Source organism: Aotus nancymaae, unplaced genomic scaffold (genome assembly GCF_030222135.1).
Source record: "Aotus nancymaae isolate 86718 unplaced genomic scaffold, 86718_ANA_hifiasm-v0.15.2.pri h1tg000048l, whole genome shotgun sequence".
In the NCBI taxonomy this organism is placed as follows: Eukaryota; Metazoa; Chordata; class Mammalia; order Primates; family Aotidae; genus Aotus; species Aotus nancymaae.
In genome coordinates, this window is record NW_026988462.1 from 5,126,977 (window position 1) to 5,153,578 (window position 26,602).

General features: G+C 38.3%; 1 protein-coding gene across 1 annotated transcript in view; it reads right to left on the minus strand.

The window, feature by feature from the left end:
* The window catches only part of DNAJC3 (DnaJ heat shock protein family (Hsp40) member C3), an 89,863-nt gene that overhangs the window by 923 nt on the left and 62,338 nt on the right, over nucleotides 1–26,602 (minus strand). The window contains exons 6-11 of the mRNA XM_012458619.2: nucleotides 24,631–24,812; nucleotides 24,043–24,162; nucleotides 17,933–18,038; nucleotides 17,728–17,848; nucleotides 3,843–3,975; nucleotides 2,817–2,965 (exon numbers count right to left, since the gene is read on the minus strand). Coding sequence (XP_012314042.1) covers nucleotides 2,817–2,965; nucleotides 3,843–3,975; nucleotides 17,728–17,848; nucleotides 17,933–18,038; nucleotides 24,043–24,162; nucleotides 24,631–24,812 — 811 coding nt within the window. The remainder of the gene's footprint in view (nucleotides 1–2,816; nucleotides 2,966–3,842; nucleotides 3,976–17,727; nucleotides 17,849–17,932; nucleotides 18,039–24,042; nucleotides 24,163–24,630; nucleotides 24,813–26,602) is intronic.

Below are 26,602 nucleotides of genomic sequence, written 5' to 3' on the forward strand. Positions count from 1 at the left end.
AATTGCAACAAAAGCAAAAATTATGCGATCTAATTAAACTAAAAAATTTCTGCAAAGCAAAAGAAACCATCAGCAAAGTGTAAACAGACAACCTACAGAAAGGGAGAAAAATTTTGCAAACTATGCAGCTGACAAAGGTCTACAAGGAACTTAAACAAATTTATAAGAAAAAAACAACCCCATTAAAAAGTGGGCAAAGGACATGAACAGACACTTCTCAAGAGAAGACATACATGCAGCCAACAATCCTAGGGAAAAAAGCTCAACATCACTAATCATTAGAGAAATGCAAATCAGAAAGTAAAAAAAACCAAAAAACAAAAAACAAAAACAACAGATGCTGGCAATGTTGTGGAGAAAAGGGAATGCTTATACATTATTGGTGGAAGTGTAAATTCATTCAGCCATCGTGGAAGATGGTGTGGCAATTCCTTCAAGACTGAAATACCATTCAACCCAGCAATCTCATTACTAGGTATGCACCCAAAAGAATATAAATTGTTCTATTTTAAAGACACATGCACATGTCTGTTTATTGCACCTCTATTCACAACAGCAAAGACATGGAATCAACCTAAATGCCTGTCAATAGACTAGATAAAGAAAATGTGGTATATATACACAAAAGAATACTATGCACCCATAAAAAAGAACAAGATCATGTCCTTTGCAGGGACATGGATGGAGCTGAAGGCCATTTTCCTTAGCAAACTAATGCAGGAACAGAAAACCAAATACCACATGTTCTCACTTGTAAGCAGGAACGGATCAGGAAAAACAACGAATGGGTACTAGACTTAACACCTGGGTGATTAAATAATCTGTACAATAAACCCCCATAATGCACATTTATCTATGTAACAAACCTGCACATGTACCACTGAACCTAAAAAAATACTCGGCATATAGCTAGGTTTTTTTGATAAATGGAAAATAGAGAATGCAGAAAAAATGTAAATATAAAAATAATCCCAAGTCCTACTTTGCTCTCTCACAGTAACTTGTCCTTTAGGAGTTCAAAGATACTTACAGAAAAGCCAGTTTACTTCACTCTGGGAGGTTAATCTGAAGCCCCACATTAGGAGGAGGAAACCCACCAGTAAAATGGAGGGTTCTTATGCTGAGGGTTAATAACTAGCTAAGCAGGTATTATAGTTGATCTGAAACTCAGCTTTGTTTTATAAAAGCTAATGCACTTAGACTCAGGCCCCATATCTTTGATATCTCACAAGCAAAATTCATCTAGGGTGTTTGTTAGCACTTCTGAGAATAGTAGTGAACTCTGCATAGTGATGGGGGTGATAATGGCTCTAGAGCGAGGATGCTGTGAATGGAAAGGGAAGTGAATTCAGCTATATCCACATCATGTAATTACTCAAAAATTCAATGGAGTGGTCTGCATACATCTCAAAGAATGAGGTAACTATTTTTCAATGAGAAAAAACTATAGCCAAGATTTATTTCATGTGATTCTACATAGTCATAAATATATGATACATGTTTTGATATATGTACAGTAGAAAAACTGTAAAGTCTTTAAAAGAAAAGAGAGTTCATCCTGAACGTAAGAACAGGAGGTAAGTAAAAGGACCTGCAGCTCTTTCCTAAACTCACGTCTCTGTGCAGGGACACCCATCCCCTTGGTTGGCTCCCTGCTACCTTAAAGCTTAGATCAAGAGTTCCCATCCCATAAGAAGATCCTGACTCCCACTCTGATACACTACTACACCTGTGCACTGCACAAACTAAGAGGACTGAACTGCTCAAGGCAGGTTGTAGGCACTCAATATTTGCTGAGTAACAGGACAGTATGTATCCTACACACTTGATAAGGGAAGTACATTTCTGTCTCCTTTCCTGGATTATAAATTACTTGAAAATAAAGGATGATTTACCTTCAATTCCATTCCATCAGTAGGTGCTCAAGAAAAAGATTTGACAAATAAACATAACATTTTCGTCTCTTTTAGTTTCATTTGTCTGGCTCAGATCACAGGTTCTGCTCCCACTGACATGGAATGCCACAAAAAAGCGGTAAGTGTCAGCTTAACATGAAATTCCCTCTGGCAACAGCAAAGCATTGTCCAATATTACCTCAATGCTTAGCCTGTCTCCCTGTTACAACATTTCCAGGCCATATTATTGTACGGCAAAAGAACACATGTGGCCAGGTGCAGAGGCTCACACCTGTAATCTCAGAACTTTGGGAGGCTGAGTTGGGAAGATCACTTGAGCCTAGGAGTTAAAGACCAGCCTGGACAACATAGCAAGACCCCACTTCTACAAAAAGCAAATATTTAGAAAAAGAACACACACATAAACCAGTAAATCTAACAATCATTTGATTTAGGCCAAGATTCCTGATGAACACACATGGGGCGAAGCAGGCCCTAGGCCAGACATCTGCTCTTCTACCCTGTGCAATCCAGCCTGGCAAGCTGGTTTCCTCATCAAGCTCCTGTGAGCTTGGTAGAGAGAATTCATCATTGACCTCTGATTAGAAGGAACCTGAGATACTGTTACCCTCCATGTTGAAAAAACAGACCAAAAAGTTCTGACAACTTGTTTAAGTAGAAAAAAGGTTCAAACTCAAGCCCTCTGATTCCACGTTTGATGGTCTTTCCACTGTACCCTGCAATGAGGGGGTCCCCAGCATAAGAGGACTGGATAAAGGCAGGCATAAAACTACAGTTCTGGAACTGGGCTCAGGACCAGTCACTGCCTATACAGCCCCACATGGGGAACCCACCACGTGCTCCACCCTCACTTCTAATACCACCTCTAGGATGAGTGAAAGGAATAAAGGCCAATAATACCTGGATCAGAGAGGACTTCTTTAGCAGCTGCTATATCAATGAACTTTTTCTCAGCTTTTTTCTTTTCTTCCTCATTCTGGAAGTTATCTGGGTGCCACTGCAGTGCCAATTTTCGATAAGCTTTAATGATTTCTTGCTTTTTGGCATTTCTGAGGGGTGGTAAAATAAATAATCATTAGTGGAGACGTGTCTAACATACTCTCATAAGAATCAGAATTAAGATCCTACTGCCAATAAACAAACTGGTTTTGTAAAACAGTTCCAATGGTATCATAGGCCAAGGATCTGCACACACGTTCTGGATGATCATTAAAGCTGACATCAGGCTTGGGTACTCGCTCACTAAGATTACTAGGAATAAAGCACTCCTGATCTTTAGAATTTTTCCTTTTTTCAAAAAGGTACATCAATGAATTGTTTAACTTTCTGAACTTCCAAGCTACCATAATTCAATTCTCGGCATTAAAAAGATTATTTGACTCTGAACCCCACTTTCAATTATATTTCTACATTCGTTTACTTAATAGTAAGCACAAATATCCTGAATTTTGATTGAAAGATTGCTGTTACACTTAGCTAACTACTGGGAGGTATATCATTTACTTAATATGTACTTTTATATAAGGTAAATCTTAATTTCAGACTTAATTCTGAAAGCATTACTTTATGTTTAGGCCTAGAGAAGGCTTTTTCTTTCCCCATTCCCTCTCCTCCTCCATCCCCACCAAAAGAAAGCTCACTCCTACCCCTTTACCCTTCTTCAAAAATCTAGACCTGGGACCCATTCATGCTACAGTGTCATATCTTTGTTGCCAACTACTAATTCTCTGTTGTTGCATTATTGGTGTCTATCGAAGAAACTTGCCTATAACACACTCAGAATAGCTCTGTAATGTTAAGATTGTTAGGGTTTAATCCATATGACTGAAATTACATAACAAAATGAATCAGAGGGAAAAAAAGCAATGATTACCTTTGAAACAGTTGATTAAAAATAGCAAAGTAAATTTTAAATTAATAATTCACCTTTTTACTCCCAAGATTTTATAATAATCTCGTTTCTGCGACTGCTTCAATAATCTTTGTGCTTTCTCTAGACCTTCTCGAATCTGCTGATCATTTTCATTGTGTTCCTGAGCAGTTTCATAATCCTGAATAGCTGTCAAAATATGTTTAAGATAATATTGTTAAGGCAAATTATCATTTGTTGCCTTTTCTTATCCTGTAAAATTGATGCTAAAGTTATCATCCCCCAACCCTTTTACTCTTTGGCCATTATTGCCGAAAACCTTAAACGATATCCCAAAAAAGTAACTTTGATTAAAAAAAAAAATATTTAAAAGACGCTGGGTGCAGGGTCTCATGCCTGTAATCCCAGCATTTTGAGAGGCTGAGGTCGGCAGATCACGAGGTCAGGAGTTCAAGACCAGCCTGACCAACATAGCAAAACCCGTCTCTACTGAAAAAAACAAAAACAAAAAAATATTAGCCAGGTATGGTGGCGCATGCCCATAGTCCCAGCTACTCCAGAGGCTGAGGCAGGAGAATCGCTTGAACCCAGGGGGCGGAAGTTGCACTCCAGCCTGGGTGACAGAGTGAGACTCCCATTTCAAAAAAAAAAAACAAAAACGTTTAAAAGGCATAATAAGACTGAGTTTAGGTAGTTTATTATTCTCATTCAACAAAACGTACTGCTGTTTTCCTGCCCACCCTCCTGCATTATCTCCCCATACCCTCGGGGTAAATATGTTAATATCAGCAATTTATCCAGAACAATTTTACCACCAGTAAGACTGAAGTGATTGTTACACAGGAAAGAAAGACAGTGATAAAGAAAATGTCCTGGTCAGGTATGGACTGACAACAGTGCAGAAGAATTAGATGTTTAGAAAGGGAGCAGGAGGTGGGTTTGGCCAATAGGAAGCTAGAAAAAAAATTAAAGAAGGAAAGGGAACGGAAGGAACTGTCCACAATCCGAATGACTAAGTAACCCACAGGCTTTAATACTACTACAAACCTAAGTGTCAATCAAAATGCAAAACACATACACAGTCCCGGTATAGGGAGTCTGGTGACTACCCACATTACATCTTTCATTTTATTTTTAAGAGACAGGATCTGTATCACTTCGGCTCACTATAGCCTCAACCTCCCAGGCACAAGCCATACTTCTGTCTCGGGCCCATGAAGTAGCTGGGACTAAAGCATGCACCACCACGCCCAGCTAATACACAGCACTTTAAATACTTAGAAAATACAAGACACCTGGGTATCTAAGATCATGTAGAAGAGAGTCAACGCAGCAGGCCTGAGACTGCTATCCTTACAAAAGCCTGCTGACAAGGGTGGCTTACTGCTAATGGCTGGGAAGCCGGATTTCAGGAGTGTTCCCAACATTCCATGCTAAGAATGACTCATGCCTAAACTGTTTGTTTGTATGAAAAATATAGATTATGCTAAACATCTTTCCTTCTGGGGTCTGGAATTTTGGTGCAGGCCAGGCAGAAGGTGTCTACTGACTAGTCCCCAACAAAAACTCTGGGTGCAGTGTCTCTAACGAGCTTCCCTGGTAGACAACATTTCATACTTTGTATTTCTCAGTGCTGGGAAAATTAAGCTTGTCCTTTGTGATATCACAGGGAGAGGAGTCCTGCAATCTTCTGCCTGCTTTCCTCCAGATATTCCCTCTTGCACCTTTTCCCTGTAATGAGAACCCTGAGTACAACTATATGCTGAGTCCTGTGTGTCTTCTTACCAGATCACCAAATGTGGGGATAGTCTAGGGAAGCCCCCACTCAAATTTTTCTCAATGTTCTCCCTGGATAGATAATTCTAATAATAGATTGCTGGGTTCAAACTCAATTTCAATTGAATTGAAAAATGAATTTTCAATTTTATGAAAATTCATTTCACTGGGAGAAAAGACATCTGAACACTCATCTTGACAATAGCTAAACATGGAGGAAACTGTAAAGCACTTTGGACAGATTAAAATGAGAAAGATATTAGAGTAAGACTGAGACAGCTAAATGCTGCAAAGGGGTTCCCGGAAAAACTCCGACAGGCTTGTGCACTGGGAGGAGCGTGCACTGGGGTGGAGCCTCAGGAAGTTCCTGCGGCCCTTGGACTGACAACAGTGGGGAGGAGCCTGGCCCCTCCCCTTATTGCGAGCCTGGCCCCTCCTCTTACTGCGTGGAACCTGGGATTCAATCTGCGAGGTGGGAAGCCATGCAGAGAGGCTCCATTTCCCTCTCTCTTTTTTCACCTGATAAACCCTTACCTCCTCAAACTGTCTGTGAGCCTAATTTTTCGTGGCTATGTGACAAGGAAACCGTCTTTAGCTGAACTAAGGAAAGAGTCCTACAACAACGCTAACAAATTTAGACAGGCTACACTGCATAGAAAAACGAACCACCACCACCTTTGGCCCTGTGGCACTGGGGAAGGGGGACCCTTTGATCTTTTATCCTAACAGTGAGTTCTCACATCAGTGCATCAACATTAAATTAAATGTTACTGTGGCCCAACCCACAGGCACATCAAAAACTTCTCCCAATTTAGTATAAAAACAAAACCATCATAAATAGTAGTAAGGTTTAACTTTACAATTAACACCCACAGCATAACACAGAGCTTAATAAGGAAATATACCTTGAAGGAATACAATAGGAAAATGTTTCAATACACACAATTTTGCTACTTGTGCAGACTCTACATTTAAAACGTTTTCATTTTTGCATGTTCAGGTTATCTCCCCAAAGCAGTCTTTTGTATCGTACTTGTATTAGAATTTAAGGTGAACACGTTTTTCCTAATGTAAGACAAAAATGTGAAATTATAGGTTGCTTCCTATATTCACGTAATTGCAGATAACCATTAGAAACTTAAGTATGGATGACATAGGACTCCCCACTGAGTCTTTTCTAGTTATGTCTTTTCTATAACTAGAAAAACCATTTTAAATTATATTTTCTCACATTCCACACGCCAAGAGAATCTTAAAAAAAAAAAAAAAAAAAAAAAAAAAACCCAACAGACAAAAACAAGCAGTGGGGTTGGAAAAACTGGCCAGCCACATGCAGAAAAGTGAAACTAGATGCCTTCCTTGCACATTATACAAAAATTAACTCAAGATGGATTAAAGACTTAAACATAAAACCTAAAACCATAAAAACCCTAGAAGAAAACCTAGGCAATACCATTCAGGACATAGCCATGGGCAAAGATTTCATGACTAAAACACCAAAAGCAATGGCAACAAAAGCCAAAATGGACAAATGGGATCTAATTAAACTAAAGAGCTTCTGCACAGCAAAAGAAACTATCATCAGAGTGAACAGGCAACCTACAGAATGGGAGAAAATTTTTGCAATCTATCTATCTGACAAAGGGCTAATATCCAGAATATACAAGGAATTTAAATTTATTAAAAAAAAACCAACCCCATCCAAAAGTGGGTGAAGGATATGAACAGACACTTCTCAAAAGAAGACATTTATGCAGCCAACAAACAAGAAAAAAAGCTCATCATCACTGTTCATTAGAGAAATGCAAATCAAAGCCAATGAGATAACATCTCATGCCAGTTAGAATGGCAATCACTAAAAAGTCAGGAAACAACAGATGCTGGAGAGGATGTGGAGAAGTAAGAATGCTTTTACACTGTTGGTGGTAGTATAAATTAGTTAAACCATTGTGGAAGACAGTGTGGTGATTCCTCAGGGATCTAGAACCAGAAATACCATTTGACCCATCAATCCTATTACTGGGTATATACCCAAAGATTATCAATCAGTCTACTACAAAGACACATGTACATGTATGTTCACTGCAGCACTGTTCACAATAGCAAAGACCTGGAACCAACCCAAATGCCCATCCATGACAGACTAGATAAAGAAAATGTGGCACATATACACCATAGAATACACAGCCATAAAAAAGGATGAATTCATGTCCTTTGCAGGGACATGAAGCTGGAAACCATCATTCTCAGCAAACTAACACAAGAACAGAAAACCAAACACCGCATGTTCTCACTCCTAAGTGGGAGTTGAACAATGAGAACACAAGGACACAGGCAGGGGAACATCACACATTGAGGCCTGTCAGGGGGTGGGAAGCTAGGGGAGGGATAGCACTGGAGAAACACCTAATGTAGATGAGTTGATGGGTGTAGCAAACCACCATGGCACATGTATACCTATGTTCTGCACATGTATCCCAGAACTTAAAGTATTTTAAAAAAACATACACACACCCAATAATGTTGATCCCATCACCATAACTAAACAGCTATGAAAAGTAGAATAAGCCAGACACATGTCAGCCCTGGATAAAGAATACCATGCTACATATTAGCCAATTCATTTTCTAACCTCTGAATCTAAAAAATTTTATCTATCCCAAATTATTTTTCTCTATAATCCCTTCACATTCTTAAGGAGCAATGCAAATCACCAGCTAAGGATGGGAGACATACTCACACACATTTGTCCACCCTCCTTCCCACCAAAATGACGAAAAGTAACATAACCATAGCAGCACTAAGGACAACAGCAGATCAGCAACTTTGATAAATTTCTGGAAGATAGGAAGTGGGAGCACATTAGTAATAAACCTAAGTAGAGAGAACCACAGTGCACGCACACACCATAAGAGGTCCTAGCAGATCTGGAAGCCATTATTTTTGGCAGAGGACCCTCAGTTTGGCAAGCAGAAGTAGCTATAAGGCAGCCGTCAGGATAGTCCGTGAGATGACTACGGGATGGCTGGGCAGGCTCTGGCCCCTATATGTGGAGCCACTGGCTGTAGCATTAATCCCCACTGAGGTCCAAGAACCAGGCTGTAAGCAGAACGCAAGATGTGCCTGTGGAGGGCCCCGTAGGGCACTCAAGACCTCTACAACAAACTGGGAACAAAAGAACAAAAAGCAGTCCCACCCAGAAGTTAAAAAGACCATTGGCTCAAAAAGCAAAGCCCAAACAGAACATTTTCACAGAGAAAGCTGTCACTAAGCTACCCCCCTGTAAAGCAGCAGTCTTTCCAGAGATTTTTCCAAACTTTTACACCACAGATGATTCCAGTATCTCCAGGACACTGAAAAAGGAAAACTTCTAAACGATTGCACTGAATCCTTACCCTAATTGTTTGCTATACATAAAAGTCTGTGTTAAATATCGTTTTTCCTCCAAATTTCTGAGAAGCTGCAATACTGCCTTCTGGCATCAGACACATTCATACCACTTTTTGAGGATGCACTTTCAGCAAAATAAAGAATCCAAGAAAGATGAAGACATGATTAAATTTTTAAAAAGAAGACAGAAAAACCCAGAAAGACAGTGAAAGGAGTTCTGTGCAAATGATGTGCAACAGGCCAGGCACAGCCAGGAGTTACAGGGCTAAGAATATCTTCACAGAGAAAAGAAAAAAAAAAAAGTTAAAAAAAAAAAACCCATAAAAAGTATCTTCACAGAGAGCAGATCTCATTCATACACAGTGTCGTTAAAATCTCAAGATGTTCCTGGTAAGACAGAGGCATAGGTTTCTTCTGGCAAAGAAACAGTAACTCCGCCTTGGGGTGAAGCTTACCAAAAAATCCTGCTCCAAATGAGAAGCATACTAAAAGTGTGGCCATCTGTGAACAAGTGACTCCATGTATCTGACACTCGTTGGTAAAATGATTACATCTCCTTCTCTAAGGATTCAAACACATGACTTGATCCTGAAGCTATATAGATTCATAATATATTAGTCTACTAAATGGCTTTCATTTCCTTACTATCCACAATTATAGAGGAAAGAATCTAAATACTACAAACATTATAAAAGTAACACATACTTAACATGTAGTTGAAAGATAAGATGGAAATAAACTAATTTCCTTATCAGTAGTATACAATCGAGGTGCTATCTAAAAGTGACAGAGCAAGAAAGAGATGGGTATATTATAACTTATCTGTATCACATTAAAGCTGTAAATATAATCAAAAGATTAAATACTAAAATTGAAGGTGAGAAAGAACAGAAGGAACTAGTGAGGTCTACTCAGTTCTTCCTCTTCTATAGCAGGTAGACAAGGGAAACTGCCTAAACTTGATAAATCAAGAACTAGAGGAAGACATACTTTAATTTCAATTATAGTGGTAACTAATTAATTAGAAACTATTATATTAATACTAGAAATTATTTTAAAAGTGGTTACAGTCGGGTGCAGGACATGCACCTGCAGTCCCAGCTATTTGGGAGGCTTCTGCAGGAGGACTGCTTGAGGCCAGGAGTTTAAGACTACAATGCACTATAATCACACCTGTAAATAACCACTGCACTCCAGAAGGGATACTAGAAATATTCAAATAATCTAAATGACAACAGAGTAACAAAAAATTCAAAAGCAAAAGGACAAAAAGAAAACAACAGCAAAATGGCAGACCTACATACAACTATACATACAGCAAACACAATACTGATCAAGTAACCACTCCAAAGGACAGAGATTATAATTATCAAAATTGATAAAAACAGCAAGTTCCAACTATATGATGTCTACAAGAGACACACTTATAAAGGCACAAAGACGTTGAAAGTAAATAAATGAAGACAGATACACCATACAAGTAATAGATCAAGAAGGCAGAGGTGATTCTATTAATATATAAAACTTCAAGAAAGAGTATTGCCAGTGATAACAGGAAGACTGAGTAACAATAAACGTAAAAATTCATCAGGAGAACACTTGACAGTCATAAATATACAGGCTGCTAATAGCAGAGCTTCAAAACTCATGAAGGAAATACTGACAATATCAAAGAGAGAGACAGGAGAGTTCACAATTTCCACAACAGATAATCAAAGATCTTAACTCTCCCCTCATACCTGATGGAAAAACTAACAGAAATATCACACCCAACAATTGTAGAATACACCTTTTCAAGTGTACATAGAATATTAAGTTAGATACCATGCTGGACCACAAAACAAGCCTAAATAAATTTAAAAGAAGGAAATCACACCTAATATGTTCTCTGACCACAATGGAATTAAAATCAAAATAAATAATAAAGTACCTAGGAAACCATCAAGTATTTGAAAATTAGAACACATATACATAATCCACACCTCACAGAAGTCAGACGGGAAATTAGAATACACTTCAAGCCAAGTTATAACGAAAGCAAAATAAAATGTGAAAGGTGCAACTTTAAATGCTTGTATTTAAAAAAGGAAAGGCCTAAAATCAATGAACATTCAACCTTAAGAAGCTAGCAACAGCACAGAGTACAACCAAACTAAGTCTAAGGAACTAAAGAGCAGAAATCAATAAAATAACAAAGAAAAACCACAGAAATTATTAACAAATCCTGAAGTTCGTTCCTTAAAAAGACCAAAAAAACTGACCAAACTCTGTCTACAATGATCAACAGGAGAAAAAAGAAAATACAAATTATTAATATTAGAAACAAAGCAGGAATCATCTTACAGACTTTTAGACATTTAGACATTAAAGAACAATATTATGAACCTCATGCCAAAAAATTCAGCAACGTCAAGAAATGGAAACATTCCTTCAAAGATGTAACTTATAAAAACTAACACAGATCAAACAGAAAATATTAATAACCTTATACTGAATAAAGAAACTAAGGCCAGGTGCAGTGACTAACACCTGTAGTCCCAGCACTCTGGGAGGCCAAGGTGGGCAGATCACTTGATCCCAGGAGTTCAATACTAGCCTGGGCAGCATGGCAAAACACCATCTCTGCAAAAAATACAAAAACCAGCCAGGTGTGGTGACATGCACCTGTAGTCCCAGCCACTTGAGAGGCTGAGATAGGAGGATCGCTTGAGCCTGGGAGGTCAAGGCTGCAGTGAATCATAATTATGCCACTGCATTGCAGCCTGGGTGACACAGCAAGACCTTGTCTTAAAAAATAAATAAATAAATAAATAAAACTAAATTTGTCATCAAAAACCATCCTATAAAAAAAAAAACCCAACCTGTGCTATACTTTATCAACAGTTAAGAAATGTCACCAACTCTATTCAAAGCACTGGAGTAGGCAGACACAAATAATGGCCTTCGTTCATATAGTCTGTTTCTATTTAAAATGATGAAAAATCTTGAGTTTTTTTCTCTTTCTTAAAGAAGCCTCTTCATTACTTGAGATCACACTCATTACTCATAGGAAGTTACAGTCTTGACAATTAACAAAAAGCCAAAATGAAAACATATCTGACCGACTTCCCTTATCCAAACCTACCCTCTGCTGTAAGTCAAATGTGTTTTGTCACTGTTGTGAGAGGCAAAGGACCCCTCCACAGCCTTCTAAGCTTCTGTCCCAGCTATGCATCTGCAGTGAACTTCTTGATCTTTTTTCCTTAGCACTTTTTTACTTCCAACACTTGAAGTTTTTCATAATGTGGAAATCTGTCTTTTGTCTTTTTCTGCTGAATAATATTCCTTGACTATTGTAACTGTTTCCTACTTCCTCACCTACATATTATGCTCTTGGGTTCACAGAGTTGGCACCATAGGGAGTACAATGTTTTACCCAACTGATATGGTCAGCAAATATGCTAATCCCAACCTAGCACGTAGCTATGTAGTTTTCCTTGTAACCACACACTTTTCAAATGAAATGAGAACTCTGCAGCTGTGGCTAAGAGTTGAATAAAAGTGTAAGTGTGAGTGTGAATAAAAACTGCAAGCATGACTGTAAAGTCAGTTCAGGAAATGTACAGCCAAAGGCTTTCATCAGTCTACATGCCATATCCACTAATTGTCTTTGCAAAGGACTAGCCATTTATTCTAACCACCTGCTTCCAACTAATTAGCCGAGCTAAGGTAGATGCACTTATATCAAGAGTTAAAAGTTTCAGAAGCATCTGCTTTATAGTTTCTGATTACATGTGTCCATGGTTATTATGATGATGTATAAAGAATGTCAATATCTAAGCAGCCTCCAACTTCTAAAGTCACATTTAGTTATGATCCTAAATACAATCAGCATCTTCCAACAAAGACCAGTCTCTTCCCCTTCTCCTCCCCATAAACAGAAGCCTGGAACCCCTGGTTAACAACCTTGAAAAAAAGCATCACCCATGAGAAATGTGATCTGCTAGAAGGAATGGTCTCCTTCATGCCCAGGAGGCAGGCCTGTTGCCCCAGTACCTCCCTCGTAGGCTGCCTGACCTGATGGCATAAGTACCTGCTTGAAGTTCCACTACTCAGACTCCTTTGGGTTAAAAATGCTTATCTCATAAGGAATAGAAACCAACCAGTGTTTTTAACAAATGTCTTAAATTTGGCCACTCTTACTAAAACACAGCTGTGTTAGGGGCTACGCCTGCTGATGCACAGAGGTGGTATGATTTTTTTTTTTTTTTGAGATAGAGTTTCACTTTTGTTGCCCAGGCTGGAAGGCAGTGGTGCAATCTTGGCTCACTGCAACTTCTGCCTCTCAGGTTCAAGTGATTCTCCTGCCTCAGCCTCCCCAGTAGCTGCAATTACAGGTGCATGCCACCATGCCCAGATAATTTTTGCATTTTTAGTAGAGATGGGGTTTCACCAAGTTGGCCAGGCTGGTCTTGAACTCTTTACCTCAGGTGATCCACCCACCTCGGCTTCCCAAAGTGCTGGGATTACAGGCGTGAGCCACTGTGCCCAGCCAGTATGAATTTTGAACACGGAATACTTCTGCGGGATAGGGCAGGCCTAGGTAGTATGACTGGGTGGAGTCCTAGGATAAGCAAGAAGGCACAAGAATCTGCGAACAGGACAACACCCTACGAATCAAAAGATAAACTTTACCTCTTTCACAATTTTGCCCAGGCCAGTCTTCATCCAGAGAAAGCACTCTACTTGGCCCTATTCACAGACTTCTGGACATTACTAGTAACAATAACAGCTGTATCAAATGGGGTTCATGCAGCAGTCGGTCACAGATAAGCTCAAGAAGCTAGCTAGCTAGCCCACACAATACTGTTTGTACAGAAAAGTCAATGCAAGTTCCCAACAACCTGAAAGTAAGTGTAGTGGAAACCACTGATTTAGACGTTTCCTAGCAGCACGGTGCTAAGCATTTTCTGAGCATCATCTTACTTAATAGCCACAACAATTCTAGGAGGTAAGTACTATTCTTATTCCTATTTTATTTTACAGATAAGCAGAGTAAGAAGTAACAAACGACTTGATCGAAACCATATAGCAAAAATAAACGGCATACGCCAAAGAAAATATACAGATGGCAAACAAGCATATGAAAAGATGCTGAACATCACTAATCATTAGGGAAATACAAATCAAAACCAAAACCAGTTATCACTTTACACCCATTAAGATGGCTACTATCAAAAAAACAGAAAATCTATAAAGTGTTGACCAGCTGAGCACGGTAGCTCAGGCTTGTGATTCCAGCACTTTGGGAGCCTGAGGCAAGTGGATCACTTGAGGTCAGGAGTTTGAGACCAGCCTGACCAACATAGTGGAACCCGTCTCTACTAAAACTACAAAAAAAAAAATAAGCGGGGTTTGGAGGCACACACCTGTAATCCCAACTACTCAGGAGGCTGAGACGGGAGAATAACCTGAACCCAGGAGGCACAGGTTGCAGTGGGCCGACATCGCACCACTGCACTCCAGCCTGGGTGACAGAGCAAGACCGTCTCAAAAAAAAAAAAAAAAAACAAAAAAGTGTTGATGAGGATGTGGAAGAATTAGAATCTTTATGCACTGCTGGTAGAATTGTAAAATGGTGTAACCATGACAGAAACCAGTATGGAGGTTCCTCAAAAAATTAAAAATAGAACTACCATATGATTTTCCAATCCCACTTCTAGGTATATATTACAAGAACTGAAAGCAGTTCCTCAAGAAGATATTTGCATACCCATATCCATAGCAACGCCACTCCAAAAGCCAAAAGGCAAAAACAGCACAAATGTTCATCAGTGGATGAATAAACAAAATGTGGGATATCCATACAATGCAATATTATTCAGCCTTAAAAGGAAAAGAAATCCTGTCACATGCTACAACATGGATAAACCTTGAGGATACTATGCTAAGTGAAATATGCTGAGCACAACAAGACAAATACTATATGATTCCAATTATATGAAGATCTAGAATAGTCAAATACATAGTGACAGAAAGTAGAACAGTGATTCCCAGGGGCTGAAGGAGAGGTAAAGGGGAGCTGCTGTTTAATGGGTACAGATAACCAGATTTGCAAGACAAAAAAGTTCTGAAGATCTTGTGCACAGCAATATGAGCATATTTAACTCTACTAAATTATACGCGTAAAAATGGTTAAGATGGTAACTTTTATATTGTATATTTTACCACAATTAAAAATAAAAAATAGAATAACTGGCCGGGTGTGGTGGCTCATGCCTGTAATCCCGGCACTTTGGGAGGCCAAGTCGGGCAGATCAGGAGGTCAGGAGTTCAAGACCAGCCTGGCCAACATGGTGAAACCCCGCCTCTACTAAAAATACAAAAATTATCTGGGCATGGCGGTATGTTCCAGTAATCCCAGCTACTCAGAAGGCTGAGGCAGGAGAATTGCTTGAACCAAGACCCGGGAGGCGGAGGTTGCAGTGAGTCAAGATTGTACCACTGCACTCCAGCCTGGGCTACAGAGTGGAAAAAAAGGAAAGAAAAAAAGACAGAATAACTGCACAAAGCCAGCCAGACTCAAAGGCGGGACTAATTCTAAATTCCATACTCTTTCCACTATGACTTTATTGTATAATAAATAAATTATCTTCATTCATTCAGCAAAGATGAGTGCCAGCACAAGCACCAGGAATGCATCAGTTAATAAAACAGTCAAAGTCCTAGCAAATATAACTGATCATTTCATAAGGACACCTGAATTATCCCTACGTTCAAAGAAACTTTGCCAATATTTTAGTATTGCTTCAATGTCACTTTGTTCCTCTCAAAAGCTATTAAAACAGAGACATGTAGAGAACTGAAGCGTTTCCCTTGATTTTTCAAGATCTCAGAGGCATCCTCAAACAACAGTCTTACTTTGCTTGCATTCTAATGAGTGAAATCCCCTGATGTTTTTCCTGGTAATTCTGTCTTAAGCCCCATATTAATAAATGTCCATGTTCCATTTTTCACTAACCTAAACCTATTCTTTATTCATTATGTACCTGTCATCATTTTAAATTGCTTATTTTAAAAAGGTAAAACCAGGAAGCAGAGGAATATGGAAAGCATATTTCTAACTTAAGATTTCAACTAAAGACATACTGTTATTTAGCTTAGTTAAGTAAGATTATTATTAATTTACATCATTTACTAAACCTCTGATTCAAATCCAAACAAGTCAGGTAATACCTGGCAGTTTCAGTTATATAGACTCTTTTCCTTTCTTTCTTTTGCAAATTTAGAGAGCTGGCAACCATTCTCTCTAATAAATTCCTATTCAAAATAATTTTTTCAAGGAAACAACAGACTTCAAAGACAGATCAACTGGGCAGGGCATGGTGGCTCTTGCCTGTAATCCCAGCACTTGGGGAGGCCAAGGAAGGCAGATCACCTGAGGTCAAGAGTTTGGGACCAGTTTGGCCAACATGATGAAACCCCGTCTCTACTAAAAGTACAAAAACAAGTCGGGCGTGGTGGCACAAGCCTGTAATCCCAGCTACTCGGGAGGTTGAGGCGAAAGAATTGCTTGAACCTGGGAGGTGAAGGTTACAGTGAGCCAAGATCGCACCACTGTACTCCAGCCTGAGCAAGATTCCATCTCCAAAAAAAATAAAAAAAATAACCCAGAAACAGATGAATTATGTTAAATTAGCACTAGGCATCTTTTTCTTCAAAAATTAAGCCATCAAGTTTCCCCAAAAAGCAAGTCAGTTTAACATTCAAGTTACAAAAGCATCTTTCAAATTATAGTTAGCATTCTATAAGATTTAGCCCTTTTTTTTTAAACAGCTAAGCTCTTTATATTCATTTGTAGCTTCTCTAATTTCACAGTCAGAGCTAGGGTTTACATACAGATGACAAAAGTACTTTTGATAAAGAGTTCCAAAAACTAACTGGAATGCAAAATCCTAGAGTAAAACCATCTCACCAAGTAGACACAGTAGCTCAAAAGAGAAGAGAACAAGTCTGCTAAAGGCATCTTCTATGTGGACTACATGCCTTATTGAAGCATGCTTATGAATATTAAAACATCATTTTGACTGCATTCATTCCAAGCCTCTTCAGAGACCTCAAGGTCTGACTGCCCCACAAGATGTCCCACAAATAGTAGTGACCAGGTTGTCATCATTCCCTGGAAACTGCTTGGGAGTAAGATTCTTTTCTAATTGAGGAAGGCAGGGAAAAAGAAATTGACCAGTTGTACCTTAAAAGGAGTATCACAAATCAAATGTTATCATTCAAACTCTTCATTTAACTGTAAGAGAAAATTACTGTTTTTGATTTAAAATGCTTTACCTAAATTTGAAACAAAGTATTTGCACTAAGGGCTTATAAGGCTCATTTGTTTTTTAAAAAACTGTCTCATTTAAATGTTCATAACTCAGTGACACATGAAAAAAGGTACAAAACTATATACATATATATATATAAAATAAACATATATATGGATTCTATTTTTCAAAAACTGTATATTACTGTATAGGCCTTAGTTATCTTCCAAAAACAGGACACTGCTTTTATTCAAGGTCCTCACAACATCTAGCAGGAATTTCTTGTTACTTCATTTGGCTTAAACAAAATAGGGTAGCAGCTATTCTATGTTACTAAACAGCTTGGAGTCACAGAGGACCATTTTATACTAGGGACATACAACATATATGTATGCTTTCTGTATATGTTTTATACATACCAAGTATATAGAGAGAATACGTATATGTGCCTAAAATAAAACACAGCTGAAGGATTTACCTTCATCGTACATTTCCTCTATCAAATAGGCCTCTGCTCGATCTTTCAGGGCATTCACATTGTCAGGTTCCATCTGTAAAACTTCAGAACATACCCTAATAGCTTCAACAGGCTTCTCGTCCTAAAAGGAAATGTGAGAAAAGGATTTATGGTTGGTATTCCATACGTGGAGTTTGCACATTTCTGGGAACAAGTCAACTGTTACCTTAGAAAAACAGTGGCAAATCCTCTCCTTTGAACGAACTGTATATTCAGCAATGCTTGGCTCTGTTTTCATGACAGATTCGTATTTGCTGGTAGCATCTGTGTATCTAAGAAATGAGCAAATCATGATAAGAAACAATGTCATTTGATTTCCAGAGCTACAGAAAGGCCCCTCCCCTCTTCACCATGTGTTGCTTAATCAATCCAATTGGATGAGTCCCTGGCTTCAGATTTGGCTTTTCTCTTATTAATCTAGAGTCGCATAGAAGGTACACTCCATAGTTAAGAGTTAGGAGATAAAACATATGACCACAGAAGGTACAGATGGACAGAACAAAGCATACTTGTGAGTACCAATCAAACCACAAGAATTTCCTTACAGAAACAAGCTTGGAATTCCGAAACTGAGTAAAACACCCTGTTGAGTCTAACTTACACTGATCACATTGAACAATACAGAGATCAAGTTTTACTTCTTGGTCAGTACACACTTCCATGAAAATAATGGAGCACATTACATGCCATTTTATATAATTAATTAATGTAAATATTCACAACAAGGTACAATGTAGTTCATACAGAAGGTACCTGATTAAATTCCCAACTATACAAGCTTTCTAAGAATAAAAGCCATTTCAGCATTTTAATCCAGCAAAAAGTACTAATCCTGTTACATACTATGTTACTTTCCTCAACAATACTAAACTAAAAAATATATTTCTATGCTATGATGGCTCATTATTCCCAAAATACTGCAATCGTCATATGTAAATATGCCAATGTATTAAAACACAGGCTTAACTAAAACATTTAAAACAAAAGCCAGCTTTTCTATCATCCTCAGCAAATTAACGCAGGAACAGAAAACCAAACCCCGCATATTCTCACTCATAAGTGGGACCTGAACAGTGAGAACACATGAACACAGGGAGGTGAGCATCACACACCAGGGCTTGTACACAGCAGGCAGCAAGGGGAGGGAGAGCATCAGGACAAATAGCTAATACATGCAGGGCTTAATACCTATGTTACGGGTTGACAGGTGCAGCAAACCACCATGGCCCATGTTTACCTATGTAACAAACCTCCACATTCTCCACCTGCATCCTAAAACTTAAAGTAAAAAAAAAGAAAAGAAAAAAAAGCCAGCTTCTGGGAAAGTGGAATAGATGTATTTGTCCCAATTCCTCCAGTTAAGCACAACTAAAAACCCGAAAAATTATATGTAAATATATTTTAAAATAGAAAACTTTCAAAGGAGGAGAGAAGACAGACTAGCCAGTGACTCAGGACCTGAGGAAAAACATGGTAAGACGTTCCCTGGGTTCCTTTTTGTTTCATATATCCCAGACTTGGAGCTGAAAATTCCAGCAGTGCAGAAATGCCAACAGGTACAGAACAATAATAACAAAAACCTGCAGAAGTCTGCTCTCTCTAGCCAGAGGACCTGAAAAGGGCAGACTTGTAAACAGAAAACTTTTTAATAACAGCTCAACTCCAGCCAAATACTATAGAGAAAATTACACCCCCACCTCAACCCACACCCCTCTTCACTATGAGTATACAGCCTAGACTTTCTCCCTGGTGAGGCTGTTAACAAGCTTCCCTCTACACCTCTACCACAGTAGTGTCAGGGGAGGCCAACTAGGGAGACAGGACTTTCATCCATGGCTGGTAATGAATCCCCACCCCACAACCCCAGTGGTGTCAGTGGAGACTGTGAGGAGCCAAAACTCTCAGCTCCCTGACCCTTACGTATCCACAAAGCCCGAGTAGGAAACTTCTACTTCCACCCAGCTGTAACAAGGTGGCATCCACCACCCCCTTCCCTGCTTTGCTGGGACAATGTCAAAAGCCAGCCAAAAGAAGTCTAAATACAAAACAGACATAACAAAATGAAGATCCCAGGTTTCAATTAAAAACCACTCATCCAACCAAGGACTAGGAAGATCTCAAACTGAATGAAAACTGACAATCAATACATGCCAACAAGAGGACAGAGATATTAGAATTATCTGACAAAGATGTTAAAGCAGCCATTTTTAAAAAGCATCAATTATAAACATGCTTGAAGCAAATGAAAAAAATGCCTAAGCAAAGTAGTAGAAAATAGCAAAGAAATAAAAAAATTTTTAAAAAACCAAGTGAAAGTTTAGAACTAAAAAATACAAAAAACAAAATAAAAAGCCTTATTGAATGCAGAATAAAGGGGAAAGAGAAAAGAATCAGTGAGTTGGAGTGACAGAAATTACCTAACTTACCAGCATGGACAATACAGTGAAACGCTGTCTCTATAAAAAATTTGTTTTAAGGCCCGGCGCGTTCGCTAATGCCTGTAATCCCAGCAGTTTGGGAGGCTGAGGCAGGCAGATCATGAGGTCAGGAGTTCAAGACCAGCCTGGCCAACATGGTTAAAACCTCATCTCTACTAAAAAAAAAAATACAAAAATTAGCTGGGAATGGTGGCACATGCCTGTAATCCCAGCTACTGTGGAGGCTAAGGCAGGAGAATTGCTTACCAGGACCCTGGAGGCAGAGATTGCAGTGAGCTGAGATTGCACCACTGCTGCACTCCAGCCTGGGTTACAGAGTAAGACGCTGTCTCAAAAAAAAAAATTGGTAGGACGGGCGTGGTGGCTCACGCCTGTAATCCCAGCACTTTGGGAGGCTGAGGTGGGCAGATCACCTGAGGTCAGGAGTTTGAGACTGGCCAACAAGGTGAAACCCCGTCTCTACTAAAAATACAAAAAAAATTATCTGGGCATGGTGGCAGACCCTGCAATCCCAGCTACTCAGGAGGCTGAGGCAGGGAGAATCCCTTGAACCTGGGAGGAAGAGGTTGCTGTGAGCTAAGACTGTGCCACTACACTCCAGCCTAGGCAACAAGAGCAAGACTCTGGCTCAAAAAAAAAAAATTTGTTTTATAGAACAAAAAAACGAAGGGGACAAAGACGGACCCTGTCTCACGAAAAAAATTTTTTAAATTAGCCAGGTGTGGTGGCATGTGCCTATGGTCCTAGCTAGTAGGAGACTGAGGCAGGAGAACTGCTTGAGTCCAGGAGTTTAAGGTACAGTGAAAAAAAATCACCAAACTCAACAATAAAGAGAAAACAGACTTCTAAAAAATGAAGAGCCTCAGGGACCTATGAGGCTATGACAAAAGACCTAAGATTTATGACATCATAGTCTAAGAAGAAAGAGAACTGACAAAGTACTTAAAGAATGGCTGAAAAGTTCCCAAATTTGGGGGCGGACATAAATCTACATATTCAAAAAGCAAAGTGAACTCCGAAGAGGATAAACATAAAGAAATCCATGCCAAGACACATCATAAACTTCTGAACACTAAAGACTCAAAGAAAAAATCTTGGAAAAACAGGAAAATGACACCTTATCTTTAGAGGGAAAAGCATTCAGGATGACAAAAGATTTCTCATCAGGAATCATGGAGGCCAGAAAGTAGTATTGCAGAATTTTTCAAGTACTAAAAAAAAAAATAAATGTTAACCTAGAATCCTACACCCAGAGAAAATCTCCTCCAAGACTCAATGTGAAATCAAGATATTCTCGGATAAAGGAAACTAGAGAAGACCTAACCTAAGGAAGTTCTCTACACAGAAAGGAAAGGATAAACGATAGAACCTTGGAACATTAAAAAGGAAAGAAACATGGTAAACAAAAATACAGGCACATATGTGGTTCAGGAAATATTTAAGACAATTATATTGTAAACAGGAAAAGGTAAAGGAGATGTAAAAGGAAGAAAGGCTCTTTTACTCCACTACTAAAATGACACCAGTAGACTCTCATAAGTTGTGTTACACTACAGCAAATACTAAAAAAGCTATATAAAGAGATATGTGCAGAAACTCTACAGATGAGTAAAAATTGAATTCTAAAAATATGTTAAAGTAACCAATAGAAAAAGAAGACAGAAAAACAAAGAACGGAATATAATAAAATGGAAGATTTAAGCCCTAACAGAAAATTACATTAAAGATAAATGGTTTAAATATATCAATGAAAAGATTAGGAGAGAGCATTAAAAAAAAAAAACCTAACTATAGGCTATCTACAAGAAACTCACATTGAATATAAGCAAGTTGAAAGTAAAAGGATGGAAAATAATACACCATGCAAATATTAGAGGAAAGCAAGACAAGCTATAATATCACATAAAACAACAAAGAAAATTACCAGAGAGGGACAATATAGAATGATAGAAGGGTCAGTCTACCAGTCTACCATGTAACAATCCAAAATGTGTATATGCCAAATGACAGAGCTGTTAAGAGGATGAAATGATAAGCCTACATGAGTAGGAGAAAGTATTTGCAAACCACATATCTGACAAAGGACTAATGTCTAGAAAATCTACAGAACTCTCAAAACTCAAGAGTAAAAAACCAAACCATCCAATTAAAACATGGGCAAAAGACATGAAGGGACATTTCACCAAAGAAGATACACAAATAGCAAATAAGTACATGTGATGATATTCACCATTAGCTATTAGGAAAATGTAAATTAAAACTACAATGAGATATCACAGCTCACCTGTAAGAATGGCTAAAATTTTTTAAAAAATTGTAACACCACCAAAGGCTGTCAAGCATACAAAAAAACTAGATCACTCATTTGTTACTGGTGGGTATGTAAAAATGGTACAGCCACTCTGCAAATCCATCTGGCAACTTTTTATAAACAAAACATACATCTACTGCACAGCCCAGCAATTGCATTACTGGCATTTATTCCAGAGAAATGAAGACTTATGTTCACAAAAACACCTGTATATTAAAACAGCATTATTCATAATGGCCAAAAACTGGAAATAGCCCAAAATGTCCTGCAATGGATAAATGGTTAAACAAGCTGCGGTAAATCCATACCACAGAAACTACTCAACAGTAAACAAGGAGGAATTATTGATATGATATGGATAATCTCCAAAGAATTTGAATGAGAGGGAAAAAAGCCCATCCTGCCAGCTGTGGTGATGTGCATCTGAAGTCCCAGCTACTCAGGAGGCTGAGGCAGAAGAATTACTTGAGGCTAAGAGTTCAAGGCTGCAGTGCACTGTGACTGCACTGTGAACAGGTAGGCAACATAGTGAGATTGTCTTTTTAAAAAAAAAGCCCCAAAAGTTTATATATTGTATGATTCCATTTATGTAGCATTCTTAAAATAACAAAATTCTAGAAGCGAAGAATAGATTAGTGCTTGCCTCAAGCTAAGCTAAGGAAGGTAGGATCAAGAGGGAAGTGGCTGTGGCTATCAAAGGCAACATGAGGGGCCCTTGTTGGGATGGAATTATTCTGTATCTTGACTGCACCCATGTCAATATCCTGATTGTGACAATGTACTATAGTTTTGCAAGATATTATAGTCTGCAAGATGTTGGGGGAAACTGAGTAAAGCATTCTCATGATGGCAACTTACAAAGGTACTAAAAGTAGAAGAATCGGAGCCTATTTTCCATTAGGCAGTTTTGTCTGCAGTGCCCTCTACTCTCTTCAGTCCTCCTGCCCAGCCTATAAACTCCCTATAAACAACACTCACACAAACACAGCCTCTTACTTCTGCCCACTCTTATTTACTCTTTAGGATTAGGATTTAAATATCTATCATCTTCTCTTAAAAAAGCTTTTCTTTTACTCCTTGCCTTCACCATCCTGGTTTGAAGTAAATACTCCTCTTTGGCACTCCCATTATTCTCTGTACATTCTATCACTTTGGTATCACATTGTCTTTTAATAATCAGTTCATATATCTGTTTCCCATGCAATGCTATAAACTTCTTAAGAACAAAAACTATCACCAAAATTCATTTCTGTACCCTCAGTACATAGCTCAGTGCCTGATATAGGAGATAATAAATATTCGGTGTAACACAAATAAGTCTGCTGGTAAGGATGCTACACAGTTACTATGATTTACATTCTTCCCTATTCCAAAAATGTACAATTCTGGTAGTTTTGCTAAGGCCCAGGGCTATCTAGAATACCCCACCCTCAATGGCTGAGGAGTAAAAGCAGTTCTGTAGTTCACTTGTGCCCACAACCCAACATATAAGGAAAGGCTGGACAGCTGGGACAACCATATTCTTACCTGCCATCTCTGATGAGCTCTTCAGCTGACTCAATAAGCTTATTAAGTTTCTTTACTTGTTTATAGTGTGCAAAACACCTTTTATGATCCTGGTCAAGTTTAAGACATTCCCGAACTTCACTGTTCACATATTTAAAAAAAGGAAAATACTTCATGTCAAAACAATCAATGAGTAGTTTTCCACACTAAATACAGAAATCACAATAAAAATATTTTTTGTTTGCAACAATTTAAACAAGAACATACTGAGACTTAAAATTTACTATATACACTCATATATATATGACATTGTACCATGCATACATTTGTTAATTCAAATTAAAATGACTTAGCATTATACAGTAAATACTCTATTTTGTTTCTATAAATATAATAGCCTTCCTATTTATTTTAATAAGCAGCTTCATGAAAACAAACTACATGGAATTAAAGTAACTTGGGAGTAACACAAAATATATAAATGGATATACAATATAAACACAGCCTTAACCACCATCTTACTAATTTAATATTAAAATATTAAAACAAGATGAGGTCATCTTACTGCCAACAATAACAAAAGATCGGATGTGTGTCAGTAGAACTGACCTGAGGGACAGTTCGTGGTCTCCTAGTTGGTAGTATAGCGTGCTTATTTTATAAAACGCCTCAGTATTATCATTCTTCAACTTTGATGCAGCTTTTAAGTCACTTATAGCTTTCCTAGGTTCTCCTTCTTTTATAAAACATTCAGCTCGAAGTTCCCGTAGTTCTGCATCCCAAACACAAACCTTGAGGAACAAAAAAACAAGACTTTAAGAAAGAAAAAATTATCCACATTCATTGTTGAATTCCACATATTTTTTATCAACATAAAAGTTTCAATTAATATGATGACTTATATTGTGCAAATATTATTTTAAAATCTAATACAATTTAAATGTGACAAAACTGATGTGACAAAATAGTTTCTCCAAAAATGGTGTAAATGAATTCCAATGGGGAAGGGATATATATAATAACAAGGCCCTTTTCTTACCGCCTTCGATTATATAACTCTAAGACACTGAAAATAAGAAAACATAGCATTTACTATCGGAGGGTTGTTCCTAGTGAAGCATATTTGAAGAGAATATTCTGTTATCAGATTTTTTTTTTTTTGAGACGGAGTTTCGCTCTTGTTACCCAGGCTGGAGTGCAATGGCGCGATCTCGGCTCACCGCAACCTCCGCCTCCTGGGTTCAGGCAATTCTCCTGCCTCAGTCTCCCGAGTAGCTGGGATTACAGGCACGCGCCACCATGCCCAGCTAATTTTTTGTATTTTTAGTAGAGACGGGGTTTCACCATGTTGACCAGGATGGTCTCGATCTCTTGACCTCGTGATCCACCCAAAGTGCTGGGATTACAGGCGTGAGCCACCGCACCCGGCCCCAGATTTTTATACTTAATCAACAATTCTAATTTCTAGTCAAAAAATAAAATCTAGGTTCTAAATTGGCAAAATATTTTTTTCTGCTAATAACTAAATTAAATTCTCAGCTGGGCACAGTGGCTTATGCCTGTAATTCCAGACTGGCTTAGGCAACACAGCAAGATCTCATCTCTACAAAAAGTTAAAAAAAATATATCAACTGGGTACAGTGGGACACACCTGTGGTCCCAGCTACTCAGGAGGCTGAGGTGGGAGGATCACTTGAGCCCAAGAGTTTGAGGTTACAGTGGGCTATAATCACACCACTGCACTTCAGTCTAGGTAACAGAGACCCCGTCTCTAAAATATATATATATTTAAAGAAATTGTCTTCTGTAAAATGTCACCTCCTTAAAAATAAATCCTCATATCAAGAAAAAAGAAAGAAAGAAAAAATACCGTGAGAGGGCAGGAGGTTGAGGCTTCACCGTTCCTATTTTATCAAAAAGTCCATAAGGGTTTAGTAAACAACAGCATTCTTCAAATCATAAACCCAAGAGCTCATCAATAAGGCTGGTGGAAGTATCTTTGCATATTTCTTAGAGCTGTTCTAAAGTCATATCAACTTTTCACATATATGAAAATAACACAATCAACATCATACATAAATATCATGGACAATAACCTAGGTCAAAATGGATAGTTTATAGAAGGTAAAAATGTAAACTATATGTCCTTAATAAAGCATAAACGAAATAACCTAATAAAACATGAATTCTACTGGACCTTATCACAAAATCTTCTGTAAAATTATCAATGAAATGCCCATTCTGCACATAAGTTTACTGCCAAAATTAAATGAAACTGTGTATCAAAGTACTGTGAAAATCATAAATAAATGTGAATTACTACTGCTTCCATTTGAGTATTTCAGTAGACTTCCTTTGGGAATCAGTTGTCATTAAATCCTTCAAAAGCAAAGAAACCTAGACTTAGGTTTCCCTAACTAGAACTCTCTGGATCCTATCAATCATTATTAACTTTTCTTTTTTTGAGAAGGAGTCTCACTCTGTGACCCAGGATAGAGTGCAGTGACACAATCTTGGCTCACTGCAACCTCCGCCTCTCGGGTTCAAACGATTCTTGTGCCTTAGCCTCCCAAGTAGCTGG